The sequence below is a fragment of the Sciurus vulgaris genome (genome assembly GCF_902686455.1).
Source record: "Sciurus vulgaris genome assembly, chromosome: 6".
In the NCBI taxonomy this organism is placed as follows: domain Eukaryota; kingdom Metazoa; phylum Chordata; class Mammalia; order Rodentia; family Sciuridae; genus Sciurus; species Sciurus vulgaris.
The window spans coordinates 89,154,696-89,169,752 of NC_136466.1; the positions used below are offsets into that span (position 1 = coordinate 89,154,696).

A 15,057-nucleotide genomic window follows, 5' to 3' on the forward strand; every position below is an offset into this window, starting at 1 on the left:
CCTTCCTGCAGTCTCTGGCAGATGGACACAGGCGGACGGAAGACTGTGGTGCTGTTGATTCTACCACCACTTGCTCACACACTCTCCTCAACCAATTCACCCCACGCACAGCTGACATTTTCACACTTAGAAAAGTTTTCCACCCAAATCATTTTAAACCAAGGACACTCATTTTGACTGCTGGTTTTATTACAGAACTTTAGGGAGAAGCAAGCTATCCTTTGAGAAGCAAAGGAGATTGCCAGAACCCTGGGGAATGGAGACATAGATCAGGTTCATGCCCAATTACAGCACGTACAGCTGGTGTCAAAGACAAGCCCTGCCTGGCAGTTATTCTGGTAGGTGACTCCATTCACGCAGTGCCAGAAGGCATTTCTGTTATCGGCCACTGGGTAAAGGCCATCGGCTTTGCTTGCACAGAATCCGCTGCTCCCGGAGCCACCGGAGCTGCCACCGGAGCTGCCACCAGAGCTCCCGCCTGCACTGCCGCCACCAGGAGGAGTGTCTGGCTCACTGGGTGCAGAGGCTGTGCAACCTAAAACAGACAGCATACAGATCAGACCAATAAGCCTGAGAGAGGCTCCGGGCCTTGTCCAGAGGTGAAAACCATGGGCACGTGTTCTGGAGATGGGCTCCAATTCGCTTTGCAGCTCCCCACTTAAAGATCTGAAGGGAACCCCCTACTTAGGAATTAAGAAAAGCTGTCATGTCAAGTCAGCCTGAATTGCCATAGAAACAAGTGTCTCATCCCTTACCACATCAAAGGCATTAAAAAAGTACCTATTGTGCACTTAGTCTATATAAGGATGTAGGCACAAGTGGTGAATAAATAAGCTCTAAGAGAAAACCTGATAACAACTTAGAAAGCTGATATGTCCCCTGAATGACAGATTAGAGACATGAGAGCAGTAGTGAGGATTTCTTCCTGGATCTCTCCAGGTGGGCTGACAGACTTTGAATAAAGGATTCTAGACAGGTAGATTTTTACACTGAAGATCAGTATAAATTCCGTGGGCTCTCACGAACCTTTAAGTCTTCGTGGTGCAAAAAAACAACCCAGGTAGGCCTGGTTTTCCATATGAGAATGAAATTCCTGATGTGGAAGTTCAGGGCTAGGGGAAGGACTATACCTGTCTCTTACTGTGCCAAGAACAGTATAATGAAATGGAAGTCTCCCTGGGCACTCAGGGTGGGCAGATGTCAGATCTGCCCTTTGAGTTAGGGAGGACAATTCATATACCCCAGACACACCCCGCTGTCACTTACTGTCACTCTGCAGGCCCAGGACTTTCTTCAGGGTAGAGATCAGGGGGAACTTGCCCTGGTTGCAGAAAGTGCCAGTGAAGTCATCCAGGTCAATGGCCCAGACCATGGCACCTCCAAAGTTGTTCTGCTTAAGCCACTGAGCCTGTGTGAGGATAGAGGACAATAGGAGTCCTTCAGTTTCCTGGGGCTCCATGCTGTGTCTTAGCACATCTGAGGGCTGACCTTACCTTGACATCGAAGCTCTTGATGTTGTCATAGCCAACCCAGTTATTGCCCTGATAGGCATAGGGTACCTCTTGAGGGTCATCCCATGCCTGAGTGGCTCCATTGTTCAGGAAGGTGCAGATCTTAAATAATTAAAGAGATTCAAACACTGTAAATATTATTCCATGGGGGAAAACTGTACACTTATGTCTTTGATTTTTGTTTCCTTTCTTGTCTCTAATTGGGTTTTCCTCAATTACCTATTTATGATAAGGAAAATCAAGTTATTTTTCAGATATTCATGTGTTATACCTATCAAGCACAAATTCAATGTGCTTGATTTGAGGAATAGAAAGTAAAATGAAAGGTGCATTTATTTTATTCCTTTGTATGCTAGTGTAAATGACATTTAGTTTATTGCTTGAAGAGATATTTATTATTAAGTGGATTAAGTTAATAAGTATTCTATTAAAATGCTTTAAGAATTTGGAGTAAGACTGCTCAGAGCAGGTGAGTAGTAACAGAAAGAACATTCACAATTTCCACAGATTATAGCACTACGGCTACTACAGTTCAGCACAGTGACTCAAATTCACAGAGAACTGTGTAGACCAAACTACCCACCTCATAATAGGCCCAGAACCCAGCCTCCCTGGTGTAGGGCCCAGCAGGGCCAGCACCAGAGGTAGGGGCACCGATTCCATTGTTGGAAGGATTGCTCAGAAGGAAGTTGTGTCCATAAGTTGGGAATCCAACGATGAGCTTTTCAGGTGAGGCCCCATTGTCCTTCCAGTACTTCATGATGTAATCCTGCAATGGCACTGGGTTAGCTACAGGCCCCAATCAGCTGATGATCCAAGTCTGAGTTATGTTAGTGTATAAAATTACATGATGTTAATGACTGATGGATTATTGTTTTTTTCCAAAACATTTTAATGAAATGTAGTTGAGATATGATCTGTATCATGAGGACTTTGTCTAAGTGAGACATTTACAGAATTCATGCTTATTTTGTGCCTGAATCTCCATGTGATTTCTATTCACCTCTGATCTGCATTTGCATCTGTTCAGGGACTTACCACATTGAGAAAGGCATTGCTGCCAGTGTCAGTTGGGTATTTGTAGAGGGGGCTGTTCTCTCCAGTGTAGGCCTCCCAGGAGCCATGGAGGTCATAGGTCATGACATGGATGTAATCCAGGTACCTGAGGAGGGGTAAATAACTTAAATACTCTCCAACGGCCATTTCCCACACCTGTACACACAACAGACACCTCTCTGAAGCCTCCTAAACAAAGTTCCTCAATAACAAGATAGACAAAGGACAAGTGTACTCTGCCTCAGGGAAACCTATAGGAGTTTGAGATGAGGTGCATCACTTACTGAGACAGTTGAGGAATCTCATAGCCAGATTCAATTGTGGAGATGCCACCTGCTACTGCAGCAGTGATCAACAGCCTGGGCTTATTGGTCTGCTTGGCCTCTTTCTCAAATGCTTCACGAATTTCCTACAGAATAATAAGGTATAGGAGGTCACATATGAGGTGATTTTCACTGCGTAAATAACAATCAATGTATATTTGCGAACGCTTTTTTCTTTTTCTAAACTATTTCACATATTTTGTCTTATTCTATCAGCATCCCTGATCAAGGTTGATAGATTTGATGGTATTAATCAACTTTATAGCTATCTAATATGCATAGCATTAGACAATTTATCCAAGTCCCACAGCAAGTTAGTAGCCAGTTCACGACCAGAATCTGGGTTTTAGGCCACCAGTTGGAGCTCCAGTTGTATCACGACACTGTAGTAACCTGCATCCAGCTTCTAGCAGAGTAGAGATTTGCTTCCGTTTGTTCTGTAGGTGAACTAATAAAACTGACACCCCATCAAATGAAGTGCTGAATTGGGGAAGGTGGTAACTGCCACTTGAGTGACCTCATTTAGTGCTAGAGGCTTATTCACCTGTTTTGTGTCTGACTCTAATTTGGAGTTCTGTGGTCAGTTCAAGTAGTTGCAGTGTGCCAAAACGTGTTCCAAAGGAGTTTCTCAGAAAATTGTCACATGGGTATTGGCTGAAGGAACCAGGACATTTAAATGGAAGAAGAGGAACTGGAGGCAGGACTTCATTGCTGTCTTCAAATATTGGACCCATGTGCAGCAAAATGTGATGTTTTATCCTCTATTGCTTCAGTGGTTTTGAACTAAAGACTCAACACTGGAAGTTATACTGTATCACTGGAGGCACATTTCAGCTAAGAAAAGAGATGCTAGCTCTGATCATCAGACCTGTTCAATAAATAAGTAAACTGACTTTTATGTAATGAGCTACTTAACATTGAAACTCTTCAAAGGATGGCTGACAATCAGGTGTATGGAGTTAAAAGTCTGTCTCTGAGAGTAAATCTCCAAAGCATCCTTAGTCCCTGACTTTTAATCATTCCATTCATTTTCTGTGGTGATCATCCACCCTTGCTGATGGCTTTGGCACAGCATATCATGTCTTTGCCCTGCACTCCAGATAGGTATTTATCCAATGCCTACTGGGCATTCCAGATACCTTGCACTCCTGTTCAAAGCTAAATTAATCAGTCACTGTCCTTACTCCAGACCTAAGCTTCTCCCTGTATTTGCCATTTTAGATAATAGATAGCACCACAATCAAAACAGTTCTCAAAGTCAGAAAACTGGGAGTTCTCTCTGTTATACTTGTCATTGATCCCTAATTATTGTTCATTTCCTCATCTTTATACCCCCAGAATACAGCCTTCTTCCCTTGATGTTCTAGCCACTGTTGGGCATTCCTCATCTCCTGCTTGGTTTACCTTAATAGGTGCCTAAGCCTGTCCCTGTCTCCTCACCTCCTTCCAATATATCCTCCAGGATTAAGCCAAAGCAGTCTTTTCTAAACTCATTTTATCATATTTCTCTACTACTTAAAATCCTTCAAAGTTACCTCATTTCCTTGAAGGTAAACTATGAATTCCTTATTTTAACATAAAGTGCCCATATGATCGGACTCTGGGCAACTGTGCAACCTCTCAATTCAGCACTTACCATTCACTCACATGAGTCTGTATGTCTTCACTTCTGTCCTGTCCTGTCCTCACTTAGTTGGCTAATACCAGTTTTGTTTGTTTAAATTAAGCATCACTTCATCTAGGAAGCACTTCCTGATTTTTGCTCCAGAGCAGACTTAGGCAGCTTCCCTCAATATTATTTTTTGTACTCTGTGGACCTTTATCATGGCATTTTCAAAATTACTGTAATTGTTGGTTAGATTTAAGTCTTCCACCTCAGATTCTGTGTTCTTTAAAACCAAGGATTGTTTCTCATTTTTATCTTGAAGTCTAAACCAGTATCTGGTCAAAAGCATGTTTGTGCTCAGTAATAAAAGGCAGTCTAGTCTGCTGTAACAGTTAAAACTGGCACTGTGTAGTAACAGTTCTAACAGTTGCAGACTGACACTGTGGGTGCTTATGACAGTAGTTGTGTGATCCTGAGCAATTTACTTACAACCTATCTATACCTTACTTGCTCATCAGTAAAATAAATATTATCATGGTTATAGTACCTATATTGTAGAGTACAGATGATGATGAAATGAATTATGATTCTTAAAACATGATTAGAGTAATGTCTGGCACATAGCACACACACAGTTATTGTTATTAAATGTTTGTTGACATATGCAAGTATGGTATCTCAGAATCTTTGCAAGGCCAAGATCCTATAATTCTAATTTAAGTTTTAGCTTTTTATGAAGCTATTCAATTCTCCTTGGAAAGAAAAGATTTAAATGATCTAGGGCTAAAGACTGTTTCTTCCATCCTCACCTGCACCAGGACGGTGAAGAGATGCTTGTCTTGAGGGGGGCTTCCACGAGACCCGGGATACTCCCAGTCCAAGTCCAACCCATCAAACCCATGCTGCCGCAGGAACGTGATGACCGAGTCAATGAAAGTCTGGCGGTTCTCAGAAGTGGAAACCATGGTAGTGAAACTGAGGGAGACCCCAAAAGAGAAGGATATGGCCTCATGGTCTCAACAAATTGGAATATAAACAGTGGATCCCTCCATTTCTGCCTCAGCCCTTCACCAGGACCTCTATCTCAGGTGAAAACATACTCCTCGTTTTCTCCTGGCCGTCTTCTGTCACCACTGCTCTTCCAAGCTGTGGTGTCTCAGTATCCCCTTTATTCTGCTATACTCCCATTCTGATCCTTCTCTCAAATTGCCCTTGTTGCTTTAAATACCTGGGTCACTCAAGTCACTGTGTTCTGTCTCTAAATAGTTCCCCAAATTCATGTGTCCTTAAAGGAGTCTTCTTGCTTATGTGCATGACATCTCTAAATAGTTCCCCAAATTCATGTGTCCTTAAAGGAGTCTTCTTGCTTATGTGCATGACATTTCTCTTTTCTTCTCCCAAAAGATAAATAGAAGGGATACAAGATTTTCCTCAGGACTACTCTTGAAATACTCTTGAAACACTTTAAGGAGTGATGGTTATGGATGCAGGTAACTAAACCTATGGTTGGGATCCTAGAATATCCTGTCAAAGTTAAATGTATGGAATTAAGTATGTTCTACTTAATATTGAAGTTTGGTGTAGCAAGTTATTGAGTTAGCATGCTATTTGTTCAGTTTACACCCTTCATACCCTGCCTTAGATTCTGAAGTCTAAAGGGACAGAGATCACAGTGGGTTAACTTGTTTCAATAACAAATGAACAATAGGGTCTCCATAGAGGACTTACAGGGAACTTCCAAAGTTCCAACCTCCAACGGCCAAGAGAGTTTTCAACTGGCTGTTCCTTTAAAGCAAAAGATAAAAAACATTAAAAGAAAGAGAAAATTCAAAATCCACAAGTGCCTCCCTTTAAAATAACATTGTTGTTTTTAGCATTGGTCCTGCTCATATTCTTTAGTTCTGCCTTGATATGATATGATTACTGTATAGAACAATTTTCCAACAAAATTCTTCATGTTGTTATCATAAATGTGCTCAGAGTCTCTAAAGGAACTCTAAATTATGGAAGTTATGTGTGTGTGTGTGTGTGTGTGTGTGTGTGTGTGTGTGTGTGTGTGTACCTGGTACTGAGAAGTGAACCTAGGGCCTTACACATGCTAGGCAAGTGCTCTGTCAATGAGCTAGATCCCAACCCATTTTTCATTTTATTTTGACATGGTCTGCCTTGCTGAGTTGCCCAGGCTGGCTTTGAATTAATGATACTCCCTGCCTCATCCTCCTGAGAAGCTGAGATTATAGTTATGTGCCACTGTGCCTAATTGAACATTTTTGTTTTTAAGAATGTATCAGCAATATGTGTCAGGTATGTACCTCAAAGCTCATATTCTATTTCATCAGATAAAATGATAAATGCCACTCGAGCATAATTATTTCCTCAGCCTCTATGACAATTAATACAAATTCATAGGCTGTAATGACACACATTTTCTGGAATAGTGGTTCTCAAACATAAGTTTACATGAAAAACAAGTGCAAGAGTTGAGGAGGACAACATTAAAATTCCAGATTTATTATTCCTTTCCCAGGGATTTTACTTCAGTTGCAATGAGGTAGGGACTGGCATTTTTATCAAGTGATGCATGTAATACTGATGGAAGTAATCAATGGGCCACACTGCAGAAACAACATTCTAAAGGAGTTTATTTCTATTATGGATCATAACTTAATGAAATTATGGTATTTGCATTCGTGGTAGTGCTATCGCTGATGGCAGCAATCTTCTAAAGTCTTCCTCATCTCAGATATGACTAAATTGAATGGAACTGTTAATTACAAGATAATAGGACTTTACACAAATTCTGAAAATATAGGATGTCCTTCTCATTCTTGTGCTTAATGATGTCTAAATTTCAGTAATTCTCCTTACCTGGCTGGCTCCCTGCTCCCTGATGCAAGAAGACAAGATGATTTTCAATTTGCTGGGACACACACACACATACACAGTAGGGGTAAGAAATAGAACTGATATTTTTTGAATAGATACTAGAACAGGCAAGGAATTATTTTTATCTAAATTCTTGCTACTTAATGTGTGTCTCTTCAACCAGAAGCATCAGCATCATCTAGGAAGGGTTTGCTGGAAGTAGAGTCCTATTCACAAACAGAAGAGTAAAATTGGATTCCAATCTCACACGATATACAAACATCTACACAAAGTGGCTTAAAGATTTAAGACCTGAAACTACAAAAATGCTAAAAGAAAACATGGGGGAAAGCTTTGTGACCGTGGTTTGGACAATTTTTTTTTTTTCAATATAACTTCAAAAGCACAGGCAGAAAATGCAAATATTAACAAATGAATTTGAATGAAGCTAAAGTTTCTGCATAACAAAGGAAATAACCAATAGAGTGAAAAGTAATAGAATGGAGAGACAACCTATGGAATGGGAGGAAATATTTGCAAACCAAACCTCTTATAAGGGGTTAATACTTCAAATGTAGAAGGAACTCAAACATTTCAGTAAGAAGAAAATGAATAACTTGATTAAAAAACCAGAACAGACATTTCTCAAAAGAAGACAATGGTTAATGGATATGTATGTAGAAAAACACTTGACATTGCTACTTATCAGAAAAAAGCAAATGAAAACTTCAAGGAGCCATCACCTCACTCCTCCTATAATGGCCATTATCAAAAAATGAAAGATAACCAGTGTATCCCATTTGTTTAAATAAAAAAACAAAAACAAAACAAAACAAGTTCTTTAAAAAGTTACATATAGAACTACCATATGATCCAGCAATCCCATTGCTGGGTTTGTATCCAAAGGACATGAAATCAATATCTTGAAGAGATATTGGCACTACCATATTTATTGTGGCATTATTCACAATAGCCAAGATGTGGGATCAACCTAATTGTCCATCAATGGATTAGTGGATAAACAAAAATTCATAATATATACACAATGAAATGCTATTCAGACATAAAAAAGGATGAATCTATCATCTGCAACAACATGAAATAGAGGATGTTAAATTAAGTATATGAGCCAGGCATGGAGAGACAAATAGCACAAAATTTCACTTATAAGTAGAATAGAAAAAAACCTTCAACTTGAAAAAGTAGAAAGTAGAATGGTGGTTACCAGGGGCCAGGTGAGGGTGGGGAGTTTGTGGAGATGTTGGTCAAAGCATAGAAAATCTCAGACAGACAGGAGAAGTCATTCAAGAAAACACCATTGTACAGCATGGGGACTATGGTTAATATGGTTAATAACAGCATGCAGTGTTTTGAAAATCACCAAGACAGTAGATTTTAAATGTTCTTAACACAAGGTAAGTATGTGAGATAATGCATATGTTAATTAGCTCAGTTGAGCCTTTCTGCAGTGTACACATATTTCAAAGCATTGTGTTATGCACAATAAAAGCACACAATTTTGTCAATTAAAAAGGAAAACAATATGTATTGTCTTGATCTACCTCAAGCTCACTGATTCTGAATTACATTTAAGGAACACTGATATCTGTTAACTATTGGCTCACTGAAGTAGACAAACCTCCTTCTCTTACTTATTTTTCAGGCCATTGAAAGCTTGGTAGAGAGTGACATCATTCCATTCGATGGTGGTGATCCTGTTGTTCTGTATCCCAGCAAAGGCATAGATAAGGTGAGTACACAGGCAGGGGTCGATATTATCAGGCTTGAAGCTCCCCAGACCTGGGCGGTACTGGGCCCAGTTGGAGAAATAGCATGTCAGCTGGTAACTGGAACCTGTGGGTTGCAGAGAGGAAGGGCAATGGCCTGGTTTAGGTGTTGCTGAAGTGTGGTGTGAGTTTTGGCCCCTGTGTTTCCCTCCCTGTGCTGTGACTGCCTAATCTCTGAATGGCCATGATTGGGTTGAATGACATTTGCAGATGAATCCAAAGATGCCAACTCAGGAATGAGTTACTGACTGCCGTTGGCTATTTTTAACTATGACAGACTCATTTTGAGATTTTGGATTAGCTTAGAAACCTTCTACAAAAAAAACACATAGTAGTCCTATGAAGCCCAGTGAATGCCAGTTTAGAGCTCTCAGGTGGTCATGCTGACCAGCACAGCAGTGACAGCCAACCCAGAACAGTACAATCTGCATAAAGCAAACCCATCTGTTTCCTTAGTATGATTTATCTTGACATTTTTTTTTCAAAAACATAATATTTAAACAGACAATTGTATTACGAATGATTCATGGGGATTTGAGATTTTTGGTAGGAAAAGATTTTATCAATAATATAACAGAGTCAATGACTTACCCAGCTGAACATTGAGCAGAAGGGCCAGTCCTACAGAAAAAGGAAAAAAATAAAAATAAAAACATTTATTCTGAACCTGTTATCTGTATCCTGTGGAATCTAATCCCGAGGCCTCGGATCTATTTTGCCATGGTAGTGTAACTAGATGGTTATACCAGAGGATAGTCTTTTCGAAGACTATCCTCAGACCTACTCTTTCATAACTTTTTTTTATTATTTTTTATTTTTACAGACTGCATTTTGATTCATTGTACACAAATGGGGTACATCTTTTCATTTCTATGATTGTGCATGATGTAGATTCATACTATTCGTGTAATCATACATGTACATAGGGTAATGATGTCTGTCTCATTCCACCATTTTTCATAACCCCCTCCCTCTCATTTCCCTCTACGTAAAGTTTCTCCATTCTTCTCTCACCCCCCAACCCCTACTCCCATTATGTATCATCATTCACTTATCAGGGAAAACATTTGAACTTTGACTTTTTGGGATTGGCTTATTTCACTTAGCATGATATCTCCAATTCCATCCATTTATCAGCAAATGCCATAATATTATTCTTCTGATGACTGAGTAATATTCCATTGTGTATACATACCATAGTTTCTTTATCCATTCATCTGTTGAAGGGCATCCAGGTTGGTTCCACAATCTAGCTATTGTGAATTGAGTTGCTATAAACATTGATGTGGCTGCATTGCTGTCATATACTAATTTTAAGTCCTTTGGGTAGAAACTGAGGAGTGGGATAACTGGTCAAAAATTGGGTCCATTCCAAATTTTCTAAGGACTCTCCACACTGCTTTCCAGAGTGGCTGTACCAATTTGCAACTCCACCAGCAACATAAAAGTGTGCCTTTTTCCTCACATCCATATCAACATCTATTATTGTTTGTATTCTTGATAATAGCCATTCTAATTGGAGTAAGATGAAATTTTTAAGTTGTTTTAATTTACATTTCTTTAACTTAATCAAAGTGGCCATGGTTCCTTTTTTCCACCCTCTGTGTCAGAAATTAGTATTATTGAAGAGATATTAGCATTATCATATTCTTTGTGGCATTATTCACAATAGCGAAGTATGGCTACTATGAAAGGTGCACTGTTTGACATTGACCCTACACTCACTCTCCTTAATGACTGCACATCCATACCTCATCTTCCTGAGATGGGATCTGGGTAGCCCTGCCCATAAGGCATCCTTTAAAGTAGGGAATTGAGTGTCTATAGGGTCTTAGGATTTTTTTTTTTTTTAACAACTCAGCAAGAATGAGAGAAGAACTTGAGGTTTCATTTGGAAAAGGCCCTGCGCCTTTGTAAAGTTTGTAAATCACAGCATTAGAGAACTAATAAATTCTGCCTGGCCAGGTGCAGTGGAGCATGCCTATAATTCCAGCTGCTAGGGAGGCTGAGGCAGGAGGATCTTGAGTTCAAAGTCAACTTCAGCAACTTGGTGAGACACTAAATAACTTACCAAGACCCTGTCTCTAAATGAAAAAAAAAAAAAAAAGGCTGGGGTTATGGCTCAGTGGTTAAGTGCCCCTAAGTTCAATCCCTGGTACAAAAAAAAAAAAAAAAAAAATGGATATGACTTGGCTCTGAACAACTATTAATCAACTTCTTATAATGATTGAAATTCTAAGAGCAACATTTTAATGTACATCATCAACTCAGTAGGAGTTGTGTTACTTAGCTAATCTGTAGAGTAAAAAATAGAAATAACTGAAAACAATAGAACAAAGATGACTTACATAGCTATATTCTCATTTCCTACTGATTTTCTCCCCTGAAAAAGCCAGTTTCCAGATGTGAGCATATCAATTAACATACTGCCAATTAAAATTAGATGGTACATGAAGATGAGAGGAGAAACAGAATTCAGCCAAAGATGAAAATTATGGATAATCCCTGGAAGAAAGTGAGACTTTCTTTTAGGACCGTGCCTGTTCCATTACCCATGACAGTAAGGTAGGAGAACAAGAAGCAGACATGTCTATACATCAGAATTCTCTTGAAAATTTGAAATGATCAAAAATGGAAAAGCATAGATGTGCCACATAAAGACTGCCTCATGGTTGTCAGCTCCTAAGAGAAAAAGAAATCATGTAAGATTAAGGCTCCACTTCTCATTGCAACTCACCTGTGAGGAGAATAAGGTTTGCCATGCTGTTGGTACTGAACCAGAAGAGCCTGAATTTGCTTTTTTATACTACCTGGGTCTCTGAATAGTAAATGGAAAGCTTTAAACCAGGATGTGTTATTTAGCTAATCTTTATGTCAACAAGTCTACTCCGCTAGGACACCACTGGACCTCCTGCCAGCAGCACCATCTTCTCTGTCCAAGAAGGAAAAAAAAGTGCCACATCTCCTATCAGGGAGGTAGAGACCATAACTATAGAAATCACTGACCTAATAGCTTTTTTGGCAGTTCTCACAGCTGACAAGCATCTATTTTGATTCTTTGATTAGGTTTTATTTTGAGTACATTTTGTGACTAATATCAAAGCACATCCTTATTGGAAAGTAAATAATAAAACCCTTAGAAGTTATTAGTTCATTCTCAACCTTTCTTCTTCAAGGAATTAGTCATTGGGAATTTGTATAATCAGTGCCTAAGATACTTGCCCTTTGCAGGTGCTACTTTCTGAACATTTTATTTTGGAATGACTTCAAATTATGATTATATGATAATTTTGTCAAAAAATGTTTCATTCCTGAAATGTTCCCTCTCAGTCCACCAAGAACCCTCTAGTGTTCCATACATTCAAATTACATCCAGGACATGCTAAAAGAATTCCATTTTATGCTGCTGATGGATAGAGATGGTGATGTTACTGAAATGAGTTTCTTTTTGCAGAGGTGTTTGAAAATTGACAATTTTTAGAATTAACTTGTTAAAATTAATGCCAATGTGCCCTTTCCTAACATCATCCATTATCATTATTCTACAGTTAATTTCCATTTCAGCTTCAGTGGTCTGTTTATTGTCCTCAAAACTTGCATTCCGGGGTTTTCAAGATGGCGGACTAGAGGGTGGCTGCATTTCATGTTGCTCCAGGACTCAGGATTCAAAAGAGGAGATATTGAGAGACTTGGGACCAACTCAAAGCCACTGGGTGAGTCTCTCCTGTTGGGGAGGCGTCCTGGATGGGGCAGTAGTCCTGGATCGCAGGGAACTTTGTGAAGTAGAGATGCCCAACGAGACACCCCTCCCCCCACTGAAGCAGTGAACTCGGACATCTGGGAGCATCGTAGAGGAGGCCACTTGGCACAGTGCTTGGACTCGGAGCAATCACTGGGGCTCTGGGCAGCTGCCCAGACGAGGAGCGACGAGGACAGCTGTTTGAACTCAGAGCGACCACTCCTGAACACCGGGGCCTGCCCGGAGGAGGAGGAGGAGGAGCGCGGCTGCTTGGACTCGGAGCAACTGCACCAGAGCTACAGGCAGTTGCCAGAGGAGGAGCTGTGCAGCGAGCTGTTTGGAATGCTTCTGAACACCGGGGACCAACCCAGAGGAGGAGGAGGAGGAGGAGGAGCGCAGTGGGTCACTTGGACTCGGAGTGACTGCATCAGAGCTCCAGGCGGCTGCTCAGAGGAGGAGGCGAGTGGTGAGTTGTTTGGACTCAAAGCGACCCCTCCTGAACAGTGGGGGGCTGCCTGGAGGAGGAGCGTGGGTCGCTTGGTCTCGAGCAGCCGCACCAGAGCTCCAGGCGGCTGCCTGGAGGAGGCGTGTAGCGGGTTGCTTGGACTCACAGCAACTCAGAGCGACCGCTCCTGAATACCTGGGGGGCTGCCCAGAGGAGAAGGAGGAACAGGGCAGGTCACTTGGACTCGGAGTGACTGCCCAGGGCTACAGACATTGGCAGGAGGAGGAGGCATGCAGTGAGTTGCTTGGACTCCTAGTGACAGCACCGAAACACCGGGCGGCTGTCCGGAGGAAGAGGCATGCGGCGGGTCACTGGCTCTTGGAGGGACGGTAGGGGGCTCCAGGTGGCTGCTGAGAGGAGGAGACACATAGCCAGGCGATTAGGTGCAGAGCAGGGTCCCAGGATCTAGGAGGCTTCTGGGTGGAAGAGCCGCACAGAGACACACTTAGGGGTGGAGTGAAGGTTCCAGGACTGCGGGCAGATTCTCTGAGGAGAGGCAGCCTAAGGAGACTCGTCTGTGAAGGGTGAGGCTCCCAGGCCCTGGAGGTAGGTCTGGGCCCCTGGGAACTTTGCAGAGGAAGGCAGCCCAGCCCAGGCGGTAGTTGTAGATTGAGGGGAACCTCTAGGAAGGGAACTGACTAGCGAGAACTCCCCATTGGGTGAGTCTTCCCTGCACGGTGAGGTTTTCCCACAAGGACAGTAAAACCAGAGACACAGGCCCAAACAGGCCTTGCCTCAGCCCGCAGCCAAGTTCCCCTTTGGATGACCATTGGTCAACAAGTGGAGGCACCTCTGCCTACTAGCAGGGAATATACCCTACCTGAAGGCCACCACACATAGAGAGCAGCTTCCTTGTGGAGCACCACACTATCAACTTCCTCCAAGACTTCAGCCTACTGAAGACTAAGAGGGGATATACTAGAAATCTTCAAGGTCATTATAAGTCAGTAGAGGAAATCTGCAATATCTCAGCGGTCCACTGATACCTGAACAATATGAGAAAACAAGGGAAGAAAATGCTGCAAACTAATCTAGATGTTACATCAATAAAACCCAATGACAGCATGGCAGAAGAAATGACAGAAAAGGAGTTCAGAATGTACATAATTAAAATGATCAGAGAAGCAAACGATGAGATGAAAGAGCAAATGCAGGCACTGAATGATGAGATGAAAGAGCAAATGCAGGCATTGAATGATTGCACCAATCGACAGTTAAAAGAGCAAATACAGGAAGCAAAAGACCATTTCCATAAACAATTAGAGATATTGAAAAAAAAACAAACAGAAATCCTTGACATGAAGGAAACAATAAACCAAATTAAGAACTCCATAGAAAGCATATCCAGTAGGATAGAACACCTGGAAGACAGAACCTCAGACATTGAAGACAAACAATTTAACCTTGAAAACAAAGTTGAACAAACAGAGAACATGGTAAGAAATCATGAACAGAATCTACAAGAACTATGGGATATCATGAAAAGGCCAAATTTAAGAATTATTGGGATTGAGGAAGGCTTAGAGAAATAAACCAAAGGAATGAACAATCTATTCAATGAAATAATATCAGAAAATTTCCCAAATCTGAAGAATGAAATGAAAAATCAAGTTCAAGAGGCTTATAGGACTCCAAATACACAAAATTACAACAGATCCACACCAA

General features: G+C 41.1%; 1 protein-coding gene and 1 long non-coding RNA gene across 2 annotated transcripts in view; both read right to left on the reverse strand.

The window, feature by feature from the left end:
• The window catches only part of LOC306664793, a 368,649-nt gene that overhangs the window by 231,781 nt on the left and 121,811 nt on the right, over nucleotides 1-15,057 (reverse strand). The window lies entirely within an intron of this gene.
• On the reverse strand, nucleotides 225-11,910 carry LOC306664016 (acidic mammalian chitinase-like; the record flags this gene model as incomplete). The annotated part of the gene is made up of 11 exons (XM_079144704.1): nucleotides 225-535; nucleotides 1,267-1,408; nucleotides 1,494-1,613; nucleotides 2,095-2,280; nucleotides 2,550-2,673; nucleotides 2,852-2,976; nucleotides 5,306-5,471; nucleotides 6,225-6,281; nucleotides 9,014-9,215; nucleotides 9,740-9,769; nucleotides 11,886-11,910. The coding sequence occupies 11 exons, from the start codon at nucleotides 11,908-11,910 to the stop codon at nucleotides 276-278; spliced, it is 1,437 nt and encodes a 478-aa protein (XP_079000830.1). The 3' UTR covers nucleotides 225-275.